The sequence below is a fragment of the Electrophorus electricus genome, chromosome 4, assembly GCF_013358815.1.
Source record: "Electrophorus electricus isolate fEleEle1 chromosome 4, fEleEle1.pri, whole genome shotgun sequence".
Lineage (NCBI taxonomy): Eukaryota > Metazoa > Chordata > Actinopteri > Gymnotiformes > Gymnotidae > Electrophorus > Electrophorus electricus.
In genome coordinates, this window is record NC_049538.1 from 31651822 (window position 1) to 31679321 (window position 27500).

At 47.4% G+C, this 27500-nt stretch overlaps 3 protein-coding genes across 9 annotated transcripts in view; 2 read left to right on the forward strand and 1 right to left on the reverse strand.

Moving 5' to 3' along the window:
- The window catches only part of zgc:173742 (DNA topoisomerase I, mitochondrial), a 27266-nt gene extending 17892 nt beyond the window's left edge, over window positions 1-9374 (forward strand). For all 3 annotated transcript variants that reach the window (XM_035524980.1, XM_035524982.1, XM_035524981.1), the window contains 7 exons: window positions 636-821; window positions 1773-1841; window positions 5041-5155; window positions 7047-7174; window positions 7495-7589; window positions 7699-7848; window positions 8746-9374. In XM_035524980.1, coding sequence (XP_035380873.1) covers window positions 636-821; window positions 1773-1841; window positions 5041-5155; window positions 7047-7174; window positions 7495-7589; window positions 7699-7848; window positions 8746-8848 — 846 coding nt within the window. In that variant the 3' untranslated portion in view covers window positions 8849-9374. The remainder of the gene's footprint in view (window positions 1-635; window positions 822-1772; window positions 1842-5040; window positions 5156-7046; window positions 7175-7494; window positions 7590-7698; window positions 7849-8745) is intronic.
- A 109-nt stretch (window positions 9375-9483) lies between these two features.
- On the reverse strand, window positions 9484-11348 carry hsbp1b (heat shock factor binding protein 1b). 2 transcript variants are annotated; one of them, XM_027029371.2, is made up of 4 exons: window positions 11181-11332; window positions 10861-10927; window positions 9865-9988; window positions 9484-9712 (listed from the first exon to the last, which is right to left on the reverse strand). In XM_027029371.2, the coding sequence occupies exons 1-3, from the start codon at window positions 11223-11225 to the stop codon at window positions 9870-9872; spliced, it is 231 nt and encodes a 76-aa protein (XP_026885172.1). In that variant the 5' UTR covers window positions 11226-11332; the 3' UTR covers window positions 9484-9712; window positions 9865-9869. The 2 variants fall into 2 exon arrangements, with proteins under 2 accessions (XP_026885172.1, XP_026885171.2); XM_027029370.2 differs by lacking the exon at window positions 9484-9712 and adding an exon at window positions 10111-10379 and having other exon boundaries at window positions 9901-9992; window positions 10821-10927; window positions 11181-11348.
- si:dkey-246g23.2 (solute carrier family 66 member 2) overlaps window positions 10333-27500 on the forward strand; it is a 26363-nt gene continuing 9195 nt past the window's right edge. Inside the window, exons 1-4 of one of the 4 annotated variants that reach the window (XM_035524985.1) lie at window positions 10333-10399; window positions 14632-15002; window positions 15353-15486; window positions 27405-27500. The exon at window positions 27405-27500 is cut by the window's right edge and continues 121 nt beyond it. In XM_035524985.1, coding sequence (XP_035380878.1) covers window positions 14803-15002; window positions 15353-15486; window positions 27405-27500 — 430 coding nt within the window. In that variant the 5' untranslated portion in view covers window positions 10333-10399; window positions 14632-14802. Of the gene's footprint in view, window positions 10400-11620; window positions 11796-13487; window positions 13593-14631; window positions 15003-15352; window positions 15487-27404 lie in introns of those variants that run through there. The other 3 variants (XM_035524984.1, XM_035524986.1, XM_035524983.1) reach the window with 3 other exon arrangements.

Genomic DNA, 27500 nt, shown 5'->3' on the forward strand with positions numbered 1-27500 from the left:
TGTGTGTGTGTGTGTGTGTGTGTGTGTGTGTGTGTGGAGAGAGGACTCACTGGATCAGTGGCCAGTCAGAGGGGTCCTGGTGCTGCTCAGCCCAGCACCAGTATATGGCTCTGCTGGGACTGAAGGTCACTGAAGCTCTCAGCTCCTGTCCACTACACATTACCCACGAGTCTCGGCTGCTGGCCACTGCACATTACCCACGAGCCTTGGGCTCCTAGCCACTAAACTGCATTACCCACGAGTCTCGGGCTCCTGGCCCCTAAACTGCATTACCCACAAGTCTCGGCTTGGCTCCTTCCAGATTCAGACATTATATCGATCCATTGTTTGTTCGGTCCAGTCCCAGCGATGGTGTGTGATGAGCTGAATTACTGTGCATGTTCACACAGACGTGCACGTCAGTCAGGTGGTGAACTTCCCTGCATAGGAGTCAAAGGCGAGAGCTTTCATTCTTGACCTCCTGCTGAGGTTTTACATTAAGTGCTTACAGGGCAACCTGCTCAGGCAGTTACTCTCATACACTGACCTCATGACCTTGTGACCTCATGACCTTGTGACCTCATGACCTGAACGGATGTTTCCGAAGTGTGTGTGTGTGTGTGTGTGTGTGTGTGTGTGTGTGCGCGCGCGAGCAGCTCGCTCTGAGAGCAGGAAATGAGAAGGAGGAAGGTGAGACTGCCGATACCGTGGGCTGCTGCTCCCTGCGCGTGGAGCACATCACCCTACATGATGTGCTGGATGGAGAGAAGTGTGTGGTGGAGTTCGACTTCCTGGGAAAAGACTCCATCCGCTACTACAACAAGGTTCCTGTCTCTAAGAGGGTAAGGCCAGTCACATCGGCCCCAGCCGCGCACGCACAGAGCTCCCCGTGTCACGGGGGGAGGGGCCTGGAGATGTGTAGCTTCTGATTGTATAACCATATCAAGTAAACGGGTTTCCAGAGCAGGTGTGAAATGTTTGCTTCTGTCGAGCACTGTGTGCTGCCACACGCTTTCATTATTGAAATGTGGAGAGTTAAGGGGAAGTCATCAGGCAAGAAAGAGTTAATTCCCTGAATATTTACACGTTCGTTCAGAGAGCAGAGCTGCTGGAAATGTCAGATATAATTGAGGGGAAATGTAATTCCCCCCCCCCCTCATGAATAACACACGCAGCTCTAGATCAACTCATCTGGCCCAGCTCATCCTCACTGTGTCATATTGGTTTATTGGTTTATTTTGTAAATCAGTGTGTCTAATGACAATATGGAGTTTAGCTCTCAGTGGAAGTGCATTTGCGTGTGTTGAAGGTAGCAGTTGCTGTATGGTCAGACTATGCTGTGAGATGATGAGTGTGGTAATGACTCATGAATCTGAAAGAGTGCTGCGTAGTGTGAGTGAGACTGACAGATCCATGGACAGCCCATGCAATGATCTGAGGGGGCCATGCGCTGATCTGAGATCTGTCGGTAGTAGGTCCTGCTGATTGTCCCTCGGGGCTTCTCAAGCATGTCAGTTAGCTTCTCTCTTCCCTGAGTTTGGTTCAAGGACAAATAGTTGAAATTAATCAGTCTATGTAAACGAAACCCAGCTGCCACCATTAATACTTCGCATGCATATTTTAGCTTGGGGTTTATCCTATGGATGTGGAAGGGCTTCTGACAAGTGGCCATCATGGAAATGTCAGGGATAACTGAGCAATCTCGCTCTCTCTTTATCTTTGTGTATCTCAAGTGAACTGGACTGTAGGCCTTGAGTTTTAAAACATGGTTGCTTTGTGTGTCTTTGTCTCAGGTTTTTAAAAACCTCAAGCTTTTCAAGGAAAGTAAGCAAGAGGGAGACGACCTTTTTGATCGTTTGAACGTAAGTACGCTTTTTAAATCCTGTTGAAATACCTGTGATTGGACCCCACCTGTGTTCCTCCCTTTGTGTGTGCAGTCTGAATGTGAGGGTGTAGGGCAGGTGTACTAGATAATACAACACAACAAGAGTGTGTGCATCGGCTCTCAGACGCTGGGCTCCGTAACACTGAGAGGGAGGGAAACTAGGGAGAGAGAGATGGAGGAGAGAGAGATGGAGGTGTGGGGGGGGTGCAGTGCTCCAGTATAGTGAGGTAAGCATATAGGCTATAAAATAAAAATGAACACATGGAGTGCTATTCAGAATGGAAGCAGAGATGTCACAGTCTGCTGTAAATACTAAGATATACCAGTGTGAACTTTTAAAAGGTTTACTGCAGCGGAGCTCAGTCAGATCACAGTTAACAGTGGTCTAGACAGCCTGTGTGTTTCTGGAGCGCAGATGTCTAAGAGGAAACGCTTCACTCGTCTGTTGCCTGCTTGCTTGCTGGTTTCTTTATTATCTGTTTATGCAGAGAGAGCTCATAGGAGACAAGGCCTCATTTGCACTGAATCTGATTCCAGAACAAAGACACAGTAAATAAACAACATAAAAGAACAAACAGGAAAATGCAAACTACACCCATATAACCACAACAGTCGTTTAAACGGAACCTTCCACGGTGAGCTGCAGTGGGGGGTGTCGTCACGCTAGACGATGGCACAGTCTGCCAGCCCAGCCCTAGTCCTGAAAACTGTAACTGAAGTGACTTCAGAAGAAGATGGTGAATTGTGATGTTTGCATTTAATGAAGATAAAGTTTGGTCTGAGTATGTGTGTGGACGGTGCTGATGATTACGAGAAGGTTGCAGGAGTGCCATCATACGCCGTCCAGTACGCCATGTTCAGTAATTATCAGAGGGGTCTGAGCCGGTTAGGCAGTATTTTCAGCAGTGGTTAATCACCACCCCTGGATTATGTCCAATTCAGACTCCATTCAAAGTATAGTTATTAAACTCTATGAATTTTAAAGATCTCAAAAATAGCATTTTGTTTTATCAACATTTAAATTGAAAATGTAAATTGAAAAATTTAAATTGTAAATTGAAATCCCTTTGCATGTTTTCTACCACTAGGTTCCTACTGGATACACAGGCATAGATTACCATATCATTAGCATAAATGTATTTATATTTTTCATCTAATCTACTAGAGTAATTTCTAAATAAAGCGAATATCACAACTCCAGGAACGGCCTCTTCTGGGACCTCATTAACAATATCCTGAGAAACCCTAAACGAACCCCATCAGAGTTCACACGCTGTTTTGTCTGAGAGCTCATTCCTGAGACAGGTCATTTACATGTTGATCAAAGTGAAAAATAATTGCAACCAGTCTTCCCAGTCTAACCTTTTGCATGTTGAGGGCCAGAACCAGCTTGCTCCTTGACGTACGTGTCTGTCCAGGCTGTCCTGTCAAGCTACCCGTCCATACGTGTGAACCCGCATGATTGGCTACCGTCACTCTGAATGCAAAGGGAAAGGGGAAATCCAGGACCCTCCCAAGCCAAACGAGAGCTGGCAATTTTGGTCCGTCTACGGTCACTGTGTACAAGATAATGGCGCAGGGACCACGGATGAACAGTTTGAGGTGAAACTGCGTTAATGACCTGGCCACCACAATTCCACGATGCTGTTCCCATTTCAACACATTTGGAATAAACTGGAATGTAAAGGTGGCGTGTGAGGGGCAGTAGCTGTGTGTGTGTGTGTGTGTGTGTGTGTGTGTGTGTGTGTGTGGTCGGTCCACTTGATCCCTGCTGTCTTATTCCCTCACTTCCACATGCTGTTATCTGACCCCAAACTGTTCCAGCAAAGTACTGAAAGGGACTCCTGCTTTTCTGGTAACTTTAATAACACACTACATACACACACATCCCACACACACTCGGATCAACTGTGCTTCTCAAAAATGCAGACTGTATGAATGCTACATCACGTGTGAGCTGTGGTGTGGGCACATGCAGTTATATTGTACGGTGCAGGTGTGTGTGCACGCATGCATGTGTGTTCATATGCAGATCGGTCGAACGGGGGGGGGTTGACCTGCCTTCATTAGGACGCGAGTCAGTTTTCGTTTCTCCCGTTTACACTGCAGACCTGCACAGCTGCACACACCTCTAACGGGCTCTATGAAGCGCCCGTCTCCCCGCTGTGTGGACGCGCTCTTCCTTGCGCTGCATGTGTAATGTGTTGCTTATTTGCGGTGTGTAAACAGTCAGGTTTCAGCCCTCAGTGGCCTGCTTGACTGTTGAGGTCAGCGTTTTTTCTGAAAATCCTGTTTATGCTCTTAGTCGGAATTTAACCTCGCTCACCAGGTTTGGAGGCTTTTCTCATCCTAATAAGCTTCCTGTCAGGCGTGGTCAGAATGGGCCGCGCTGGGAAAATCTCCATTTTGTTCCCAGCAGTGCTATGGAAATGCTCATTTGTAGTAACAATGTCGGTCTGTAGGTGGCAGTAGAGGACCTATAGGTGACACAGTTCGTCTAAACCAAACACACTGGAGTGTCGTAGTTTTATTAGTACATTTTTATAGTTATTTTGGTTGAATGGGTTTTGTAGCATGTTATATTTGTGTGATGGGTCTGGTTAACACACAGCAGTGAACCAGGCGCCAAACACGGTCCAGTGTAGGAGTGAGTCTGGTGCTGATGGGACTTCCTGCCTCTAACCAACTGCCACGTCCCTCTCTGCAGAACATCTGTTAGAACATTTACAAAAATACTTCCACAATAGTGTTCTAATATACAGGGCCATTAACAGCCCAAATATGCTAACCTGAACGGTTGTCTGGTAGACTAAGGTCGTGGTGACCTCTCGCTGGTCAGCTGTCCGGTGGTTAAATAAAGCAGTCCGTGATGTGTTGGCTGCTGGGCTTCTGTTCTGTGTGTTTTGGCCCAGTGAGCTTCAATGTCTGCCACACTTCTCCATTTTCCTGCGCACACAGTCCGTTTAAATTGGATCTATTATGGACTAATTGCTTTTTAAAGCAGTTCTGTGTTGTTTCGGCCAGAGTGTCTGAGGGACTTACTTCACTTTATTCCTGTTTGATGTAAAGTGCCGAAGGCCTTTTTCCAATCTCAAGACAACAGTGCCATCTAGAGTAATAATTGGGGGGTGTGTATGTGTGTGAGATAATCTCCACCCTGTCTATCTTCTCCACAGACTGCGATGTTGAATAAGCACCTAAGCTCTCTCATGCCTGGTCTCACAGCCAAAGTGTTCAGGACCTACAACGCCTCCATCACACTACAGGAACAACTCCGGGAGCTCAGCACCAGTAAGACACCAACCCACTCTGTGCTCTACATCCACCAGTAAGACCACACCTTCCTCTCCAGGAAAGACCTGTTTACATGTGAAGGGGTTACTGTTTGTGGCAGGCCAACCAGAACAGGATAATTCTATTTTAAGAAATGTGGCAGTCATAACTTTGTCTAGCTGTTTATTTATTTTTAAAACTATGTATTAGGGTTTAGGGTATTGGGGATGTACCAATACTGAATTTTTTTGGCCGATACGATAACTGATAACTAGCACCTTCTGTGGCCAATGCCAATTTTTATGCATTTTAAAACAAGTTCAAACTATAATCTATATATAAAGTGCAATAAGACATGTTCAAATCAAAAAATTGATCATTATTAATTAATAAATCAAGAAGTAATTTTACATACTCATGACACAGGTAAACCAGACATCACAATTATTGTAAACACATTGTAAGGCGTTGCAGAACACGTTTATGGAGTGACATTTTGGGCTAATCCCCATCCATTCCAGTTCAGTCTGTAACAGTAGCCACACGTTTAAATGAATCCTGATGGCTCTGTTGGTACACAGGCCTCTGGCCGCCCTTCACTGGTTCCTGTTGGCATCTCTGCAGAGGCCCAATTCAACAGAAGCCACAGGAAAGCGCAGCTGCAGTGAACAGGCTTCAACGTTTTAAAAAGCCTCTCAGTCTGCCTCGGTATGGGACTGAACCAGCCCACAGAGGGCCAGCGCAGTTTGCTAGTCGAAAGGGATGAGTTCCTGACCCGCACCCACCAGGGGCTGGTTTTAATACAACACACGGAACTCATACTCCAGACAGTGATGGAAATACACTAACAATCACTGCACATTTTGAATTGCTCTTGGTTACTGTTCTCCTCTGAGTGTCGTTCCTAAATCCCCCAGTCAGCTGGTCTTAAAGTTAAATATTCAAATATAAATAAAGATGCAGACTTCAGAATTAGTTCGAGAATATCTGTTCCTGTCCTTTATTGCAGGTTGACATCAACGAGCATTATTGGGGCACCTCCAGAGATTGTCTAACAGTCACACACAGAACCCACATTTTTATACATGTATCAGAAGTGACTAATGTATGGTCTGGATGTAATGGTGGGGAATGCAAACCCTAATATGTAAAAGAAGTTGGGGTGAATACATTAATCAATATACATAAACTGATATTCAACACCCCATACCAGTTAGAACCTGTTAACCACCACGTTCCAACAGAAGAATCATTCTGATGGGACACACAATCTACTCCCTTATTAATTAATGCAATTGTAAACCTCTTTTCCCTGTAAACACTCATTTATTACCTCAATAGTTTAATAGTTTAGATGGCATAAACACAAGTCATGTGACATGTTGGTGCTGGATTCTGCTTCCAAAAAAACACCCCTCAGAACTGGGTTCTCCCCACAGTAAACGCCCCTCGGGGGCGGGGCTGTCAGGAGAAATCATGTCGTGTAACTGAGAATAAATTTGCATTTGTGAATGATGTTTATTTGTTCTAGTTCTGCCTGTGGGTCGGAAATTGTCTACAGCTGTTTTATCAGCTTACAGTTGACCATCTGCGTTCAGGTCCTGAACTGAAGATGTTTGTCATCTTTAAATTTTGTGGCGTGGTGTTGTAACCTGTTAGATTGGAGCACGTTCCCTTCACTCTGTTCCGTTAGGCACTTCAGTTAAGTGTGTAACATCAGCTTTGTGTCTGAAACGCTATACTGTATAAACACGTTCTGACTACATGTAACCATGTAGTTATTGCATGTAAGGAATACAAAATTATTTTTTTCCTTTCAATTTTAGTTCTCTTGTTTTGCCAGGGCTGAATATCGCACTCAGCAATGTTCATATTTCTGTTGTTTTTCCCCTCCCTCTTTCATGTCTAGCATCAGATAACATGGCAGAGAAGCTACTCTCTTATAACAGGGCAAACCGCGCGGTTGCAGTTCTCTGTAACCACCAGCGAGCGCCACCAAAGACCTTCGAGAAGTCCATGGCCAACCTACAAACAAAGGTTAGCAGACAGGAGACTGCATGAGTGAGTTTAGCACTTATAGAAATATTTCAGTGTTGAATATTTTTTTCTGTATTTAAGGGAGTTTAAAATCATTGTAGGATGTTTCTTTTTTTCTTTGGTTTTTATTTTCTTTTGAAATACCTAGTTTGGAGCTCAAACTCCATCAGGTTGCCAAATGTCCTCCCTCTTTAAGCTTTTATATGCACTGTACAACAGCATGGGCCAAGGGAATAGTCTGATGTGAACCAGGGTTGGACGTGTAGGTGACACCAGTCTGGATGTGTTGCTCTGAGTGCGGCTCTTCTCTGCGCTACTAGATTGAGAGCTGTAAGGAGAAGCTGGCATTGGCTAAGAGGGAACTGAAACAGACCAAGGAGGAGGCCAAGGGGAGCTCGGACAGCAAGCTGCTCACGTGAGTGTCCTTCAGCTCCACCCATAAGTGTGCTGTTCTACGCCTGTAGGAGTGGTGGAGTACATATTAAATGGGGTTTGTTTGTTTGTGTGTGTGTGTGTGTGTGTAGTACGGTGGAGAAGAAGAAGAAGGCAGTCCAGCGTAGTGCTGAGCAGCTGCTGAGGATGGAGGTCCAGGCTACTGACAGAGAGGAGAACAAACAGATCGCCCTGAGCACCTCCAAACTCAACTATCTGGACCCACGGATAACCGTGGCCTGGTGTGCTCACACACAATCATTTAGCTTTTAATTTAAAATAATGTAAAATGTGGTTGTTTTGCCTGCCCTGTGCTCCCCTCAGTCACACAACACAGCAGGAGTTTACACCTATTGTTCAGCCAGTCCAGAGTCAATCTTTTAATTATATGGACTAGTAGCTTGTAAGAGCACATCTTCAACACTGTTGAACCACCCAACTAACCCCCGCTGTACAGTAGTGTGTGTGTTTGTGTGTGTTTGTCTGCAGTCCAATGCACACATCCTACCATTTCAAATCAACAGTCATTCCTGAAGCTGAAATGGAATTTGTGTTTTGTGCCTCTTTAAAAACATGGAGAGATGTTCTTTCCACCAGTAAAGGTGGAAAGAACGTTGGGGCAAGAAGCCAACTTTGTTTAGAACACACAGTTGTCAGATGTTTGAAATTATTCCTATACATACAAAAAAATTTCTAAAGCCAAAACACATGATTAAATTTAAAGTCCGTCTTTATGTATGTCTGTCAGTACTGGCAGGGTTTTGTTAGTGTTTGTCTGACTGGGTAGTACCCAAAAAGATCGTGCCTGGGCTTGCGTCCATGTCTGATGTGTCTTCTTGATTCTTTCTTGCCCAAGCTGCACGTTTTCTCTCGTCATTTAATCTCACCTGCACCAGAATCTCTCATTTCCATGTTAACAATACTAAACCTCTGATACCTTCAGACTCACCAACAGTGGGCTGTTTAACTTTCATTCCAAGGTTTTAAGCCTGATAACCCACACATCACTACAGCACACACACAGATGGGCAGTACACCTCATAATCATAACCCACATGTCATGATGGCCTGGTGAGGTATAACACACACAATTTGTGTGCTTTAAATAATTTTCTATAAATCTTTGTGTTGCTTTATAGGTGTAAGAACATGGAGGTGCCACTGGATAAAGTTTACAATAAGAGTCTGAGGGCCAAGTTTGCCTGGGCTGTTGAGATGACCGAGCTGGACTTTGAGTTCTAACACTACATTCTGCACATAATTCCTCTTGAATCATTAATTTAAGTAACTTTTAACGTGAAATTGTTGACACTTTTGCAGCTAAGGTTTTAAAAGTCTGTTGGCACTTTTAAACATGTTTTAATGAGAAAACAAAAACATAATAAATTTCAATGAATGCATGCTAATAAGAATCCCTGTCAAATCTGTTTTCTCCAAAAGAAAAATTAAAAATGTCCTGCCGGTAATCTTTAACCTGTGACTTTAATCTAAACACTACGAGCCTGTCTTTTTAAACCTTCACACACCACCTGGGCTGGTGCCAGATGATTGTATGATGATTGTTCAATAACAGTGAATACACAGTCTATACTTCCTGACATCTTGATGAACGTTTGACTCAGGAGTCCTTGTCTAGGTAACCACTCCGTTCCTACACTAGGTGAGCTGGAGTCCGCGCAGTGGGAGATGCACACGACATATAGGCTCTGTCAGCTTGCATGAGTTTCTTTTCATTCAGTGAACTGGTCTGATGGTAAAACTAACCAGTCACATCCTGTAAGCAGAACTGAGTCAGGTCTGCAGTCGCGCTGTTGCAGGTGGTTTGTGTTTGATATAGTAATGAAAACAATTTTTGTATGAAACCATTTTAATAACTAACAGGTGGAAGCTGAATGGCATGAATGGGTTGGCCTTATTACAGTAACACAGGCCTTCATGTGCGTTTAAAACCTTATTTTTAATATCTAGTAAAGAAAAGATTTAGAGGCCAGTCACATTATGAGGACTGACCGACATTACAAGTCAGTATAAACACTACAACAGCTCTACTACGTCATAGTGTCTGCAGGGCTGGTGAACGTCTGTAGTCTGGTGATGCTGTGTAACCTGCATGAGAACAAGGTACTTCAGAGCCAAGCTGTTTACACGCATCTACACAACACGTCGGCAATCCCGAGGGAAAATGTAGGTGTAAACAATAAGGTGAAGTCTAAGTTAACGCTATGCTGTGTGTGGCATGGGGTGGCGTGTAGCCGCACCTGTGCTAAGAGCCATCTCCGGCTGTAGCCTTGTTATCTCCCTCCTCGTCCTCCACCCCTGCCTGGGTCATCAGCTCAGCTATGTTCTTCTCCAGCTCATCGATACGCGTGCTCATCTCGTCGAGTGACTGATTAAGGAAGACACACGAGGCCCTGTCCAGTTCACACGCTGCACTACCACCAGAGGAACAAACACGCGCTTGCCTTTGCTCTAGAAGGTACACCCCGCAAACTGAACACTCTTACCTCCTAGTGTGTGTGTGTGTGGCTGGGCATGGCGCTGGATGCCTGGAGGATGGAATGAGAGTAGGGCAAGGTGGGACGTGTACAGGGAGGAGTGTAAACGTGAGACTTCATGGTGCCTGATTTCCATTACGCTGCACACTGCCGGGTGTATCTGGAGACGGCAGAAGAGGGTGTCCAGTCCTACAGTGTTGAGCTGAACTGCAGTACGGGCAGAGTACTGCGCACAATCGAGCAGTTTACATGCCAATGCACAGGTCACAGAATCGTGCCTGAGGACACAAGGCTGAAGGTTAGTGGACCGAACCCACTTACAGGTTTTCCCAGTCGGGAGTTCATGTGCGCAGTGTTTCCGTAACGATGTGAATATGGAGTTAGTTTATGCATTACATGTCTACTCACACACACCGGTTTCTTAAACTATATGGATATCTGGCTTGCAACGTCAATAAATTTTTTTTCCCCTTTTGGGAGTATTAATTAGATAGAAGGAACTTCTGAAAAGTTTTTAAACAAGTCATCAACTTAACGTTAAAACCACCGAGGGTGTGCGATTTCTCCGTTCTTCTACACCCATCTATAAGGTGATCCTTCACATTTTAAATCTACCAGAAGCGCCCACGCAAATGCATGCAACAAGTCTGCGCTCGTGCACTAACGTAGTCGTGATTTGTACGGTTCTCTACGGCTCGCGCTTTGCGTTGCTAGGTAACCTGCATGCCTTGCAGTAGCGCGGTAGGCGCGTTAGGATATTCCTCCCGATGATCTGGTCCGACATGGTCTGGAATTTGTCCTGCATCTGCTGCAGCAGCGTCTGCACCTGTCGGAGCACGCGACCGCGTTAATGAGGGTTAACGAGAGTTAATGAAAGTTAATGGCGAAAATACGCGAAAGCGTATTAAGAGAGTTTGCTGATGCCTTGATGAGCACTACGCTGTCTGACCCTGCTCGTGTGTGTGCAGCTGCACTCTGATTTAGGCTCGGGGTTAAAGGTTAGGGTTAGCTTAGCTTAGCATTAGGCCTGACCCCCTCAACCTCATTTAACCAAGATACGAACCGAGATGGAGACTTACCACTGCTGTAAGGTCCTGTACCGATTTGGGGTCGGTCTCTGCCATCGTGTACGGAAAAGCAAACAAACAAACACTCAGTGCTCCAAACGTGCGCTGCAGCTAGCCGGGCAGCTGTGCGTGCCAGACACATCAGATGGTAACTAACCCGGTGAGGGAATCTCGCGAGATCAGCACACCGACTCCTGCAGTGTGTGAGTCTCGCGAGATCTATTGGAATTTCTACCGAAGAAAAGCAAAAAGACTCCTAACACACACAGCGCATATAACCTGATCTAATACTCAGTCTAGTTATGAAATATTACGTAGGACACAGTATAATACAGGTCACTCTACTAGAAACACTTACCTTGTCAGCTGTCTACGTTCAATTGCCCCCTTATGACGTGAAGTAACGGGGCCACTTTAGAGCTGTGTGGGGGTGGGTGATGGAGTGGACCTCCACTCAGTTTCAGCAGAATTACATGGTTAGGGTGCGGAACATTGGTAATTGTGAAGATGTCGCGTTATGACAGTGTGGAGTTTTGGAGAGCTCCAACCCGCCATGCAGGGCTGCTGAGACGGATGGTGCAGCTAGACCTACAACGTGCAGGGAAATAGTTACCAGAAGTTAATTAAGTGAGTGAATAATGAAATCTTTACTACTGTCTCAAACGTGTCCTCACCGCTGTAGTGTCCCCGCTGGCTTTAATGTTGCGTGTTTATATTTATCATTTATACGAGTTAGTCAGTAACTTTATTTCTTTTCTTTGTGGGGTTTTCTTTTGGTCACTGAATGATTAGATTTCTAAAAGTACTAAATCGCAGTGCTTTGGAAATAACCGTACGCTAACAAACCCGCATGCCCGTTTGAGTGTAGCTTGGATGGAGCGGTCGGAGGTGAGGTTACTCCTCCTCTCCTTAGATGTATTAGCCATTTGTACTGATGTCTTACTGCGTCCAATCTAGAGAAAACCTTACTGAACGAAAGCTGTGGCATGCACCCATGTGTCGCAGAGCACTGGACTGTTGATTCTGACATCTTAAGGCAGTTTGCAGCTGCTTGGGTATTCAGTCCGATGTTGAGTTTTCACTTATTCCACAGATGTGGTGATGAAAGCCAGTTTCTGCTCGGTGGGTCGCGTACATGTCCTTTCTGATACTTTCTATACACGAAACGGAAACGTCCGGACGTGGGGATCTCATCAGACACGTAGAACTGGAATAGTTTGCCAAGACATTAGTTATGTGACGTCCGTGTGCGTAAAAGATTTCAACGAGTGCGCTATTCTTGGACTGGGATCCGTTACTGGCTAGATGAACTACCCGAGTTGTTCTTGTGTTCTGGAGACGTGCTTGCGTCTACTTTCCGCTAGACCAGTTAGGCTTTCTGGAGTTGCGCAACATTAGCAGGCGCAAAATAGTTGATTTAGACAAACTTCTGTCTCGCGGCTCAAAGCTCGTTTCGGAAAAACCCTCCCCCTCCCTTTCTACCCCCCCTCCCCCTCCCCCTCCCCCTCCCTTTCTACCCCCCCTCCCCCTCCTTTTCTACCCCCCCTCCCCCTCCCTTTCTACCCCCCCTCCCCCTCCCTTCTACCCCTCCACCCCCTTCGGAGTGGTAAAGGAAACTGCTGTATCAGTGCTTTCTTGTGTGGAGTTGTGCTGCTTATAGCGTAGAGCGCATTAAAGTTGACTTTTTATAATCGAGTCATTAGCTTCATTAATGTTCTTGTCTAAGACGTCCAGTCTGCTTTTTGAACGTAAAGGATGGGATTCGGTTTCTCTTCTCTTATCCGCAAATTTCCGCAAATGTTCTGTCTAAGCACATTCTATATATAAGCTAAGAATTCAGACTAGTGAAAACTGCCCTGCTCTGCACGGTAAGCCAAGAGGATGATGGTTAAAAGATGTTTTCTTGGCATATATGAAAATGAGTTTTTCTTGGTTATTCTGCTCAAGCTATTGCCTGAGCATACGCCTACAGCATGTTAGTCTTGTGTGTTCATAGAGACTTTCTCACTAACACTATACAGTGGCCAGTATCTGAACATGCTATATTGAGCAGACTGCAGCTGTCGAGAGGGTAGTGTGAGGTCAGACTGGATATGTCTGGTAGGGTTCCTTTCTCACCACTAACCACTTGCTTTTGAAAAATCACTGGTTTTACTTTCAGCAAAACTCCGTTTAACTCCATAGTTTTAACAATGCCCAGTGTTCTGAGTTCCTGTAGAGTGTGTACAGACGTGTGTGTGTGGGGTGGGGTGGGGGTTGGGAGCGTTGGGGAGTGGACAAACAGTTCATGTAACAGAGGCTCATGACTGTTTTGAAAGGTTTGGGCTTCTGCATGTTCTAGTGCTCGTGACTGTTGCTGTCTTGGTGAAACGTGTTTGTCCAGCAGCACTGTGGAGGGTCTTATCTTCTGGAACATTCTGCTTTGTGAGTGAAGCTCTTGACTTGGACCATGTTTCATCTAACGGAGAGAGACTGTGCGGGGGGCAGTGGAGCTCAGCGGTGAAGGTCCTGGACTTGGAATCAGAAGGTTGCTGGTTCAAGTCTCTCCACATTCAGGTTGCCACTGTTGGGTCACTGAACAAGACCCTTAATCCTCAATTACTCAAGTTGTGTTCAGTCACAATTGTAAGTTGCTTTGGGGATGGAAGTGTCAGATAAATGTTAAAAGAGCGCTAGTAGTGGGTGTGGGTGCTAATCCTACGTTTCCTCGTGCTGTAGCACTAGAACTGATCTGTGCTTAGCTCAGCCAGGTCTGGTTAACCAGCAGGTCTGAACATGTGTGCTAGTGGCATTTGCTTTGCTGTTCAGGGAGTCGAGAGCCTGTGGCCTCCAGGCGCTGAGCAGTTTTATTTTGCTTGTCCTGTGGAGATGAGTTGGTTGTGGCCTTGCTGGTGTCACTGTGTGAGCAGACAGACACAAGCTGGTTTTATTAGTCTGTACTTCAGAACACAGGGCTTGGAGCCATACTGTAAGAAGCAATCCTACTGCCTCATGCCTCACAAGCCATAGACTCAGAGCCTGAAGGTGTGTGTGAGTAACACCAGTTTATGAAGTGCTGTTTAGAGATGCACCTTTCATGTTGCGTGTAACACAACAGATCTGACGTCAGCTGTAAAGCAACCTTGGCTTGGAAGGTTTTCTTATGTGTCTTAAGGTGCACAATGCTTAAAATTCTTAAATTCCTCATTTCCCCTCCCTTAATCGATCATTTAAGGAATTGATTTAAATTTGAATAGCTCTGTAGTATCCTATCTATCTATCTATCTATCTATCTATCTATCTATCTATCTATCTATCTATCTATCTATCTATCTATCTATCTATCTATCTATCTATCTATCTATCTAAATTATTATTATTAGTGTGTCTTTATATATTGGTTACAGTGCATTACATAGCTACTTACTTATAGTCTTTTTTGTACTTGGTTTATTAATATATATCCCGCATGCATTTTGTGCAGTCATTTCCTGGTCTTGTAACTGCTCCCGGTGTGACGTCCTGTTTCAACGCCCTGCCGTCTGTAGCAGTGTGTCCTCGGCGGTGTAACCGGAGCTGAGCTGCAGGGTGGTGTCTCAGCACAGTGTGCACACGGGCGCAGCAGCGGTGGAGGAGCTTGTGGAGGTGCTAAGACATGGAAGCTGAGCTGGAGGAGGCTTGGGGGGGCGTGTGGAGTCTGCTGCCCTGGCTGGCCTCTGGCGTGATGGTGGTGGGGGTCGCTGTGCCCTACATCCCCCAGTACCAGGAGATCCGGAGGACGGGCAACACGGATGGCTTCTCCACCCGCGTCTGCTTGGTGCTGCTCGTTGCCAACATACTGCGCGTCTTCTTCTGGTGAGTCAGGGAGACGGGGAGGGAACTGGGCCCGCAAAGCCCAGCACCTGCTCTGAGGTTTACTGGCATGAACCTGAGACAGAACCGTGAAATGAGCATGCTTCTGTAAACCGCTAAAAAAGGAAGTAATGTGTTTCGCCACATGTAGCAAAGTGACTTGGTGAAGCTACTGAAGACAAAGTACTGACTAAGGTACTGTGTGCTGAAATGCATTGTCATCAGCTGTGTGTGCAATGTCAGAAAAGTATTTGTAAAATGGTAACACAATGATGTTTTTAACAGCAGTAGTGATGTGTGTGCGTGTGTCTCTGTGTGTGCGTGTGTCTCTGTGTGTGTGTGTGTGTGTGTAGGATAGGGAAACAGTTTGAGCTGGCCCTGCTCCTACAGAGTGTGGTGATGATTCTGACCATGATGGCCTTGCTTCACTTGTGCTGTACTGTCCAGAGCAGCAACCGGGTCAGCATCAAACAGCACCGCATCACAGGTACCAACAACCAATCACCAAACAGCACTGCATCACCGGTACCAACAACCAATCACCAAACAGCACCGCATCACAGGTACCAACAACCAATCACCAAACAGCACCACATCACCGGTACCAACAACCAGTCACCAAACAGCATCGCATCACAGGTACCAACAACTAATCACCAAACAGCACCGCATCACAGGTACCAACAACCAGTTACCAAACAGCACCGCATCACAGGTACCAACAACCAGTTACCAAACAGCACCGCATCACAGGTACCAACAACCAGTTACCAAACAGCACCGCATCACAGGTACCAACAACCAGTTACCAAACAGCACCGCATCACCGGTACCAACAACCAATCACCAAACAGCACCGCATCACAGGTACCAACAACCAGTTACCAAACAGCACCGCATCACAGGTACCAACAACCAGTTACCAAACAGCACCGCATCACAGGTACCAACAACCAGTTACCAAACAGCACCGCATCACAGGTACCAACAACCAATCACCAAACAGCACCGCATCACAGGTACCAACAACCAGTCACCAAACAGCACCACATCACCAGTTACCAAACAGCACCACATCACCGGTACCAACAACCAGTTACCAAACAGCACCGCATCACCGGTACCAACAACCAGTTATCAAACAGCACCGCATCACCGGTACCAACAACCAGTTACCAAACAGCACCGCATCACCGGTACCAACAACCCATTACCAAACAGCACCGCATCACAAGTACCAACAACCAGTTACCAAACAGCACCGCATCACAGGTACCAACAACCAGTTACCAAACGGCACCGCATCACAGGTACCAACAACCAATCATGTGTCAGTGTGAAAACACCAAACAGCAGGGTGGTGGGGGGGCAGCCCAGCATTCAGATCAACAGCCAACAAGTGAATGTTTAACTGACACTCGACAGGCAGCCAGATCAGTTTCCTCCACTTCTCCCACTTGCGCGGTGTTTTGGGAGTTCTCTGCGTCTACCAGTAGAGGGAGCTGTAGCACTGGAAATGGCACTGCTGAGCTTGGCCTCACTCACATCAGCACAGGACGCCTGGCGCTCAGTGGAGCTGCTTTCTTCTTCTCTGTGCTGGTCTCTGCGTGTGAGTCATATGGTGAAGTAACTTGTGTTTGACACCAGACCAGCACGACTGGCCCTGCCGACAGCGTCTGTGTTTAGAACACCCGAATGCGAAGGTAACATTTGTGATGAAGTAAATAAATGTTCAGATTTGTAATGTTTCACCCAGAACACATCTGTCCATGGTGTTAGGTAAGCACAACTGCATCTATGTACAGTACCAGTCCAGTGTGTGTGTGTGTGTGTGTGTGTGTGTGTGTGAGGGTCCTGTGTAGTACCTTAGCTGTTCCCTGGACTGCGCTCTTCTGGACTGAGATCTCAGATGATGTTCCTGGGATCATTCTCCCAGTTTGGGGGTCACAGCCCCTAGTGCTCCGATTACCACGGGAACCATAGTTGTCTTCACCTTCATCTTTTCCAGCTCATGGTATTTCTCAAGATTTTCGTGTTTCTTGTTCCTGATGTTTGTCAGTTGGGATCACCACATCTCTCACTACAGCCCTGTTCGGCTGTTTGTCCATCACTACTATGTCTGGTTGGTTAGCCATTACCATCTTGTCTGTATCTGTCCCACAGGATCTTAGCGCAGCCATTCTCCACCATCTTCTGTGTTGCATCCCACTTTGACCTTGGAACTTCCAGTCTGTACTCAGCACAGATGTTTCTGTCCACTACATCAGACTCTTGGTTGTGGCGTTCCATGAGAGTGAAGAACAAAAGACTGTTGTTACTACAGAGGGTTTCTACACAAACAACCCCAATGTGAGGAGCTTTATGCAGAAGACGTGGGAACTATGGATGCTTTGAAACCCAACATCTACACTAACGCAAAGACAACTACTAGCTCAGTGTTCCAACATCTGCAACCGGAAACCACTATCACTATTGAAGATGGACGAGATACAATACACATGCTACAGCCAGGGGGAGCCAAGAGGACACGTCAGAGGGGACATACCATCATCTTTATCATCATCAATAATTCTCCATCATCCACCAAGACCCAAAATATATATATATGTGTGTGTGTGTGTGTATGGAGTATTGGTCCTCAGTTTCAGGGTGTGGGTGAGATCTTGTTCTGGCTCCCCCAGTACGGATCGATAATGTGTTTTACCACCCCAATCATTTGATTTAGATACTAAAGTAAAAGTCTGTGGTTTGTATTCCCGTCGGCCAAGTCGGCGTCCCGCTGTGTTTATGTAAACATCCTGCCTGCAATCGTACATGCTTGAAGCGGCTGTGGGACCCCAGCCAGGAGGCCATCTGTTTGGAGCGCGGTACGTCCGGGAAGAAGGAGCCGAGGAAGAGCGACCCGAGGAAGAGTGGGTGTTGTGAGGCAGCTGGCACCAGTCACACGGGAGAGTTCACGCGAGGTCTGTGTAGCGTGGCCGTGGTTGATAGTGAGTTGAGGTTGATAGTGAGTACAGCCTGCAGACGGGGCGTGAGTGTGAGAGATCTGGTGATAATTACAGAGCTGAATGTGAGATTGGACAGCACGTTAATTCATCCTGACAGTAACGGCAAGACGCCAAAGTTCTGGTGGAATCCTTACGAGTTATACTGTTTTCTTTAAGGTGTGTGTGTGTGGATGTGAGTTTGTGTGAGGGGGTGTTCACACACATTTGTTTTGAACCTGTGTGTGTGTGAGTATACTGTGTACACGTGTGTGTGTGTGTGTGTGTGTGTGTGTGTGTGTGCTACTCCTTTGCGTGAGATACTTGTTGGCTCCACAACTGCAGTGAAGCTGCCAGCAGTGTGGTGTGTGGGAGGAGCCTAGAGTGTAGTCAAGGTGCCTGGTTACTATGGGGACAGATGGGGCGTGGCTCCGCCTGGAATAGCCCGGATCAGGCTGGAACGCTACGAGGCCCCTCCCCCTATGAGCGCAGGACTCTGAGATCCAGAAGTGTTCACATACTGCATCCCATTGGCAAGGTTTCACCTACAAGTCACCCTTCTCTGTGAAAAGCTACACACACACACACACAAGTAAAACTTTAATATTTCCCCGAAACACAGACCTGTACTTGACAGGACTGTCAACATTGACACGCACATATGACAGTAAACATGAGCTCGTCTTGTTTGTGATTTACAGCTGTTATGTCATTAAATGTCACTATTCAGTTACTTCAGTATCCACGCTCGTAAACAAAGTCAAACTAAAGTAAGATTGCCCTCTGCTGGTCACAGTCTGTATTTATAATTTGAGAATTGGTTCATTTGTCTTAATTTTCAAGATGAATATTGACATGAGGAGATTGCTTATCGGCAGGAGGGGCTCACGTGACTGTTCCATTATCGCTTGTTTGCTCAAGTCAAATAAGAATTCACTTAATATTCACTTATCATATGCACATTTTCAGTAGCTCAGAAACTTAAAACTTTAATCCTAATGTATTCCACCAGAGTGGTAATTTTCTCTGTGTGTGTGTGTGTGTGTGAGTGCGTGTGTGTGTGTGTGTGTGTGTGTGTGTGTGTGTGTGTGTGTGTGTGTGTGTGTGTGTGAGAGAGAGAGAGACTAAAAAGTCCCCCAGAGCTCTCTTTAAAGAAGCGCATGAGTGAGCCCTTGGCATACGGATCTCAAAACTGGCTCAGCCTGAGTTATTTATGGAAAGTTTTCATGAACTCCTGACCTCAGCATTGACCCAGGGCACCTGGGCTCAGTCTCAGCGGTGACCCTTGCTTCTCATGTCCTCAGGGATGGACTGCTCTGATCCAGAGTGCTAACATGACCGTGGTTGCCTGGCAGGTCACCGTAGGACCCAGGTATGAGGACAGTACTGGCAGGACACACATGGGCGAGAGCGCACGTGTGTGTGTGTGTGTGTGTGTGTGTGTGTGTGTGTGTGTGTGAGAGAGAGAGAGAACTGTCAAGGAGTTACAAAGGAACAAAGCTCGTTGATGCTCTGTTTGTCCTTTCGTTTGTTCTAGCATTTGTCCTATAGTGTGCTCCAGAGGGCAGGCAAGTTTGGGATAAATGTAGTGTGTGTGGGGTCATTAGTCATGTTGACTAATGACGTCCGTGTCTGGTAGACGCTACTTAAAGACTCCTGTTCTTGGCCTGTGTTTTTTTTTACTACTGATTCTGTCATTTTTGTTGAGTGGTTGTAAGTTAAGTGTTCACTGCTCCAAACCAAGCTGTCATGTTACAGGTTAGTGTGGATTCATAAAAGCACTTCTAAAGGTTTGGAGAACTGATGGCTTAACCTGAAATATTCTCACCTTTCTAAGGAAGATGAACCTCTGTTGGCACTCGGACAACGTCAGTCTGTTAATCCATTCAGTGTCTCCTGTATGGGGAAGGACTGTCTCCAAGGTCTTCATCACTAGTGTTAGAGCTACAGGGTGACACTCATCACCACAGGTGGGGTGGTTGTTCTTGGGGACTTGGCAGGTGTTGGTATGGTGTGTTCCAACAGAGAACGCTGGAAGAGGGCACAAAACCGTCCTTCCAGCTGTCTGGAGAACAGATTCAGGACCGTCCACTGGTGCTATCTGGAGCTGGACTCTCACTGGACTTTAGTGTCCTGAAAACTTTCTTTACTGCTCCAGAACAAAACTCTGTTTTAGAGCTAGAGTATGTTTCTAAGAGAAGGAGAGACCTCCTCTGTATTCAGGAAGGGTGATGGCTGATGATTTCAGATACCTGCTACAGTCTTTCCAGTACATCTGTATGTGATGTTCACATTTCTCACTACTGATATTAAAATGTTATACGACAATACACCCCCCCTACACACACACACAGTCAGTGAGAGAGGTGCTCGGGAGGAGTAAGTCAGCTGACCGAGTTGTCCCCTACTGCGTCTGAGTATGACTGGTAATTTGAGCGGCGTGACTCACGAATCTTTGATGTTTTACACCAAGATGTTTGTACGTACACACACTACATGCCTCCGTGGTGTTTACTGGTTCTGTGTGGATCACCGTCTGATCTGAGTGATGCCTCGAATCCATCTGGGCCCAGTTCTGAATTATCCACAGTCCCAACAAGCCATGTTTCCATGAGACAGATCAGACTGGTTTGTTGGTGAGGACATCAGGTCTGTTGATCTAACGTTGGCCAGCGTTGTCGATGGTAGTGGTTGGTGCTGGAGTTTCCACGCCAATGTGCACCTCCTCCCCTCCCCCGCTCCTATGGTGCTCCACACGCGCTGTAGAACCTCCGTTACCAACATCTCACGTCAGCGCAAGTCAGCTACACCTAACGCTGTGGAGACGCTGAGTCACGTGCCAAACTACAGCAGCTGGAGCTGAAACAGGAGAGTTACAGCACAGGCACGAACACATGAGACAAACGCTAACCAAACTGCCTCGATCTCTCTACCACTTTCCCACTCCACCGCTCCACCTCTCTACCGCTCTACCTCTCCATCACTCCATCTTTCCACCACTCCACCTCTCTACCGCTCCAGCCCTTCTGTTCCCTGAGAGAACATTTTGCCCCTCACCTACTTTACACACAGACTGACAACACACTGCCTCCATAGTCCTCTGTTCATAATCTCTAATCTGGATCATGGCTCTACTGACGGAGTTCATCTGGTGCTGTGGAGGTCCGAGGCTCAGAGCAGTTCAGGGCAGGTCAGCCCTTTGTGGTGGGATGTCCTGCACTCTGAGGGGTTTGGACCTCTGCCTCATTAAGGAGGATGCAGGAATCAAAGCAGGAGGTGGATAAGGGCAAGAGCAGAGTGCCTGTGTGCTCTCCCCTCTCTCTCTCTCTCCCTCTCTCTCTCACACACACACTCTCTCTGTGTCACACACACACACACTCTCTCTCTCTCTCTGTCTCTCTCTCCCCCTTTCTCTCTCTCTCTCTCACACACACACACTCTCCCCTCTCTCTCTCTCCCCCTCTCTTTCTCACACTCTCTCTGTGTGTGTCTCTCTCTCTCTCACACACACACACATTCTCTCTCTCTCTCTCCCCCTCTCTTTCTTTCTCTCTCACACATACACTCTCTCTCTCTCTCACACACTTTCTCTGTGTCGCGCTCTCTCTCCCCCCCCTCTCTCTCACACTCTCTCTGTGTCTCTCTCTGTCACACACACACACACACACTTTTTCTCTCTCTCTCTCTCTCACACACACACACTCTCTCTCCCCCTCTCTCTCACACTCTCTCTGTGTCTCTCTCTCACACACACTCTCTCTCTCTCTCACACACACACACACACACACACACACACACACAGTCTCTCTCCCCCTGTCTTTCTTTCTCTCTCACACATACACACACTCTCTCTCTCTCTCACACACTCTCTCTGTGTCTGGCTCTCTCTCCCCCCCCTCTCTCTCACACTCTCTCTGTGTCTCTCTCTCACACACACTCTCTCTCTCTCTCTCACACACACACACACACACACACACACATTCTCTCTCCCCCTGTCTTTCTTTCTCTCTCACACATACACACACTCTCTCTCTCTCTCACACACTCTCTCTGTGTCTGGCTCTCTCTCCCCCCCCTCTCTCTCACACTCTCTCTGTGTCTCTCTCTGTCACACACACACACACACACACACACTTTTTCTCTCTCTCTCTCTCTCACACACACACACACACACTCTCTGTCAATGTCTCTGTCTCTCTCTCTCTCCCCCTCTCTCTCTTTCTCTCTCTCTTCCATGCTACCTTTCACTTCTGCATCCATCATTCTGATTGGCAGCTGTGGGTAGCCATGTATCACAGACACGTAACGAGGCCTGTCTCACCCCTGTACCCATTATGAGACACCAGTGGCAACTGCAGAATAATGTGGAATAATGACATCAGGAAGTGTATTCTGGTATTTTGACTGAAATAGGACATGTGACGTCCTGTGATGTCATGTATTGCTGTGATCTGCGTGTGTGTGTGTGTGCTCAGTAGCCTCAGTATGTATGTTTGAGTCTGACAGTGGGACTGTTAACAAGGCTGATCCGACCCACAGGAGACTCGTTAATTACGTACCCGAGTCAGGCCTTTCAACTCCTCACTTTTTGGAACTTTTTTATGTTAACGACTCATTTCTTGCAATATGCTTTGCCGATTGTCATTTCTGACCTTCTAAGCCCTAAAGCACACTGAACAATCACACTGAGATTCATGGATGAAATCACAGCTGCTTCTATGTAGCTCTTTGTTATATTAAAGGCAGAAACTTCAAACTGCTCGTCACACACGTCCTTATGTCAGCTTGTCGCCACGGTCACAGGGTGTCAAGGGTCACACACCCAATCTCTTGGCCCCACCTACTGTGACAGTAGAGTGGATGGATGTGTTCACCTTTAACTCTCGCTAGGCTGTCTGTGTTTGTGTGATGAATTACCCCAGCTATCCTTGCACACTCCTTCTCTCTCTCTCTCTTCATACTCACCACTACACTTCTTGGCCAGCAGGCCACACCCCCTGCCCCACCCTTCCAGACTGTTGGCCAACAGGTGAATGCTGTGGGAGGAGCTTATTTCTATGGCATTCAGCTGACACTTTTTTTACAAAGTGACTTAATCCTTGCTCAGGGGCTCAACAGTGGAAACTTGGCCGTGGTGGGACTTGAACTGGCAACCTTCCAATTACAAGGAAAGTACCTTCACCACTGAGACACCACAACCCTAGTGCTCCCCATCACAGGACTGTGGTGAGTCCTGAGAAGTAAAGTCTTTGGTAATGTGTGCGCCCCGTCCAAAGCGTCGTCCTCATCTCCTCCTCATCCTCAACACTTTCCTTTTATGGAGGTGCTGTGTGTCTCCCCCACTCGCTCTCAAATCATTATTATTGTCTCCTTGTCTCTTTGTTCCTCTCTCTGTCTTTTTCTGCTCCCTACATCTTTTTCTTCCTTTATCTCGGGGAGCAGGCAGCGCTGCTTCTGTGTAGCGGGGGAAGGTCATGTTGGGGCGCTGGCTCTAATCCTCCAGACGGGCTCACAGCTCTGCTGATCTCAGCACAATTTTACACATACGGGAATGAGGGTTGAACAGCCAGCGCAAGTGAGGAGACGGCGTGTGAGACGTAGATCAGCCCAGAGGCTGCCGTGGGCCGGCAGGGTGAGCAGTGTAGTGGGCACGGGGTGGGCGGTGTAGTGGCAGCACGGGGTGGGCGGTGTAGTGGCAGCACGGGGTGGGCGGTGTAGTGGCAGCACGGGGTGGGCGGTATTCAGTGGCAGCACGGGGTGGGCGGTGTACTGTGGCAGCACGGGGTGGGCGGTGTAGTGGCAGCACGGGGTGTATGGGGAGCTGTGGTCCCGCCCATTTGGACATGGGAAATGTCTTGCGTATCTTCCTGTATATGACCCCTGACACTCGGTTGTGTGTCTCAGTCTGGGTTGTCCTGCCAGTGTCTTGCATCCCGCTACCAGGTGCTGGACTGTCTCTCGGACTCACTGTTTGTGTCTGGGGTCTTCTCAGCATTTAATCTGGGTTTTACTCCACAGTTCCTCTAATTATGTGTTATTATGGAGATGGTGTGTCTGGTGACCCATTTCCTGTCCAGCCGAGGGTGTGGCTGTGGGTGAGTGATCCTGAGCACAGCTGAGCTGCTGGGAGGTTGTGTCAGCGGCTGCTGTCAGCCCTGATCAGGGTTGGCTGGCGGCCCTGTGAGAACTGCCACTATTGCCCCACTCCATCTTCTCATGCTACTCCCTCTGAGACCTGGCAACCAAGGAAACTCCACCGACATGTCAGCTCTGATTTTCAGACCACGTCTTCATTCTCTAGCACTTGGTATATTATTTATTTATTTTTTACTTTTAGTGTGTTTTTAAGTGCCTGAGCCAAAATTTGCTTGCAGATATTCAGTATAGTAGTTAATGTGAAGAGTGCGGAGACCCAGTAGGACATGTACAGAGGGCTTATGAAAAATGAACCAGTATGGAAAACCACCTTCTCGGTTTAGTGGAAACCTGCACTAGTATGTTCCAGCCTGACCTGTGTGGAATGACTGAGGTCACGTCCATCCCATCAGGAAGCCGGAACACTGCCTTTGTGTGGAGATGACCAGCAGACAGACGCCTGGCCGCTGACTGGAACGCGGCTGCTGTGATGTGTTGCTCTTCTGGGTCCCACAGCAGTAGCTCTCCCTTGTGTCATCTGGGATTTGAGGTTGGGTCAGTTTGCCTCCGTGAGTGAAGATTCCCTCGGTAACGGCTGGGCAGAAAGTTCCCACCTTCATCATACAGCGATTATATCTGGGGCGCTCAGTGATCTTCCGTCAGATGTGTGTGATAGCATCCCTTGAAATGAGATGAAATTAGAAAGTGTTTGGTACTGGGTGACACACACACAGACACACACAGCATTCAAGAAAACTGGGGCTGTCACCTTAATGACCGTGTGAGATTTGAGCACGTATGCATTATGCATATATCATTTTGATTGTGTCCATGCGTATGTGTGTGTGTGTTTCCCAGTGAGAGAGTGAACTGAGCATAACTTGCTATTCTGAAAGGGCTCCAGTGCTCCAGAGTTAGTGCTCTATGCATTATTCAGTGTTAGCTGAGCTGGAGACGTCTGCTGTGGAGCTCACACGCAGTTACATCAGGCCCCAAATACTCAACCCCAGTGCACACGCGCACACACACACACACACACACACACACACACACACACACACACACACACACACACACACACACGGACACGGACAAACAATGTGCTCTTATTGTTCTGATTGGTTTGCTAGTATACTGTCCTCTGCTTTGATGCCTCCCCCATTTCCCGGAGATATCTTGTCTTTAGGGTTTATGTAGGAGAGAAGTCACTCCTCTAAATTCCTTTTAGATTTATGGTGGAGCATGTCGGGGGAGGAGCAGGGCTGCTCTGAGGATGATGAGGATGATGAAGATGGTGGTAGTTCCACTGTTTGATCAGCACTCACTCACTCTCTCTCCTTACTCCTGTGTGTGTCGTTACACCATGAGGTTAACGAACAACAGAACTCCCAGAGCATCAGGTGTAGGTGATGCCCCTTGCAGCTGGTGTTTGGTTGAACTGAACATGAAGTAAACACTGCAGGTTGTCTTCGCTCTCACCTGGAGACTTAAATTGCTACTGGGGTTCTTCATTAGAACCCCAGACGCTCTGGGCCTCGGAGGGTTAATGTGCTGGGTTCTAAGTGTGCAGACTGTGGTTAGCGTTAGGCGTCAGCTGTGAGGTGGAGAGCTCGAGGCAGGCACCTCCGCCTCACCTCCGCCTCATCGCCCTCTGTCCTGGCCCAGCTCTGCACTCTCCGCCTCCTGCTGTAGGGTGAAGTTCCGGCCTATCGCTGGCGCCGCCCTGCTGGAGAGCAGCGGAATTTGTTCTCGCTCAGGTGAAGAATGAACCCTCCCAGCTCCTGCCAAGCCTGCTGTTCAGATTCAGGCCTGTGTCTGCCGCTGCACATCAAATTAATGTGCTGGAACTGAAATCACTGCCCTGCTCCTGCTGTGTGTGTGAGTGTGTGTGTTTGCGTGTGCACGAGTACGTGTGTTTGTGTGTGTGTGTGTGTGTTTCCCTTGTGTGAAATCTTTCTCCTTTTCTAAAATTTGTGCAGATTCTTGTTTTTTTTTTTGCTTTTCTCCTGTCTTCTCTGGGGGAGTGGCCTGTACTCTTCCTGTCTTCTCTGGGGGAGTGGCCTGTACTCTTCCTGTCTTCTCTGGGGGAGTGGCCTGTACTCTTCCTGTCTTCTCCCAAGGTCAGTGGGAGGAGCCTTCTCATCTTGTCCCCGCCCTCTCAGATTCCTCATGCCCTTGTCTTTACCCGGGGTTGGACCCTGTCTTGTCTTCTGCTTTGTTCCGCTGTTTGACAAACATTAATCTCACCCACACTTTCTTTTGTCTCCCTCATATGCATGTGCACACAAACACACACACACACACACACACACTCACACACACACACATACACACACACACACACACACACTGAGATGTCTCACTTTGTACTCCAGTAGCACCATTTCTGTAGGGATGCCTGTCAGGTTCTGACAGCAGCTGCGTTCCAGTGTTCTGAAGAGCGGAACTGGCCTAATGACAGTGTGCTTTTTCCCGTCCGGCGCCATGGAGCATTGGCCTCGGGGCGGGACTGTAATGAATGGGCTCTTATATGGCCATCCATTCTGCATCGCTGCTGTCGGCTCATTCCAGCTTGTCCTGGCAAAGCAGTACAGGAGACGGCTCCGTGGTCGTCCATCACGGCATGACGACGTACGATTGGACGCCAGGACAAAGGCTGTAGAAGGAGCTCTGCCAGTCTGGGTCGGGTCGCCTGTGCCAGTCTGGGTCGGGTCGCCTGTGCCATTTTGTGTTTGTTTTCCTCCCCCAGCTCCCACCTCCGTCTGCGTGGAAGCCCCCACTGATCCAGGAACAGTATGTTCTCTGCACATTTTTGTGATGAATTAGGGGTGTGAATCTCCTGCCATGGTGCACAGCTAGTGCTGTACCCGCGCCGCTCTGACTCAGCCTGCTGGTGACTCCTGCTCGGCGTGGAGGCGCTCTGGGCCTGCAGCTCGCCTGAATCACCTGCTTCTCTGTGGCCCCTGCTGACCTGTTCTGCTAGAGTGATTTGCATTAAGGGAAACATGGATGAAATGTGCAATTATCCTTAAATTGCTTTAATGAATATGTATATATGTATATATGTGTGTGTGTGTGTGTGTATATATATATAATGTGTGTATGTATGTGTGTATATGTTATTTATATATATATATTATATATATGTGTGTGTGTGTGTGTGTGTGTGTGTGTGTGTTATCAGATTATGAAATTCTGTTCTCTCTCCTTTGACTGCCCTCCTCCTCCTCTCTTCCTCTCCTCCTCCTTTGTGCTCTCCCTCTCGCGCTCTCTGTCTCTCTCCCAGATCTGGACCTGTATTATTTTTGGAGCTGGAGTGCTTTTGAAGACTACGTGCTCTTCTGTTTTGGCTTCACTCTGATGTGTGCCTTCATCACCCTCC

What these genes read in the sequence shown, in the direction of transcription:
- hsbp1b (XM_027029370.2), bottom strand. Translation starts at nt 11,225, where the DNA reads ATGGCAGAGACCGACCCCAAATCGGTACAGGACCTTACAGCAGTG. An exon ending in CGCTACTGCAAGGCATGCAG is followed by an intron (nt 10,380 to 10,820) that starts GTTACCTAGCAA and finishes TTGTGTCCTCAG; the next exon opens with GCACGATTCTGTGACCTGTG. An exon ending in ACACACACACACACTAGGAG is followed by an intron (nt 9,993 to 10,110) that starts GTAAGAGTGTTC and finishes TTCCTTAATCAG; the next exon opens with TCACTCGACGAGATGAGCAC.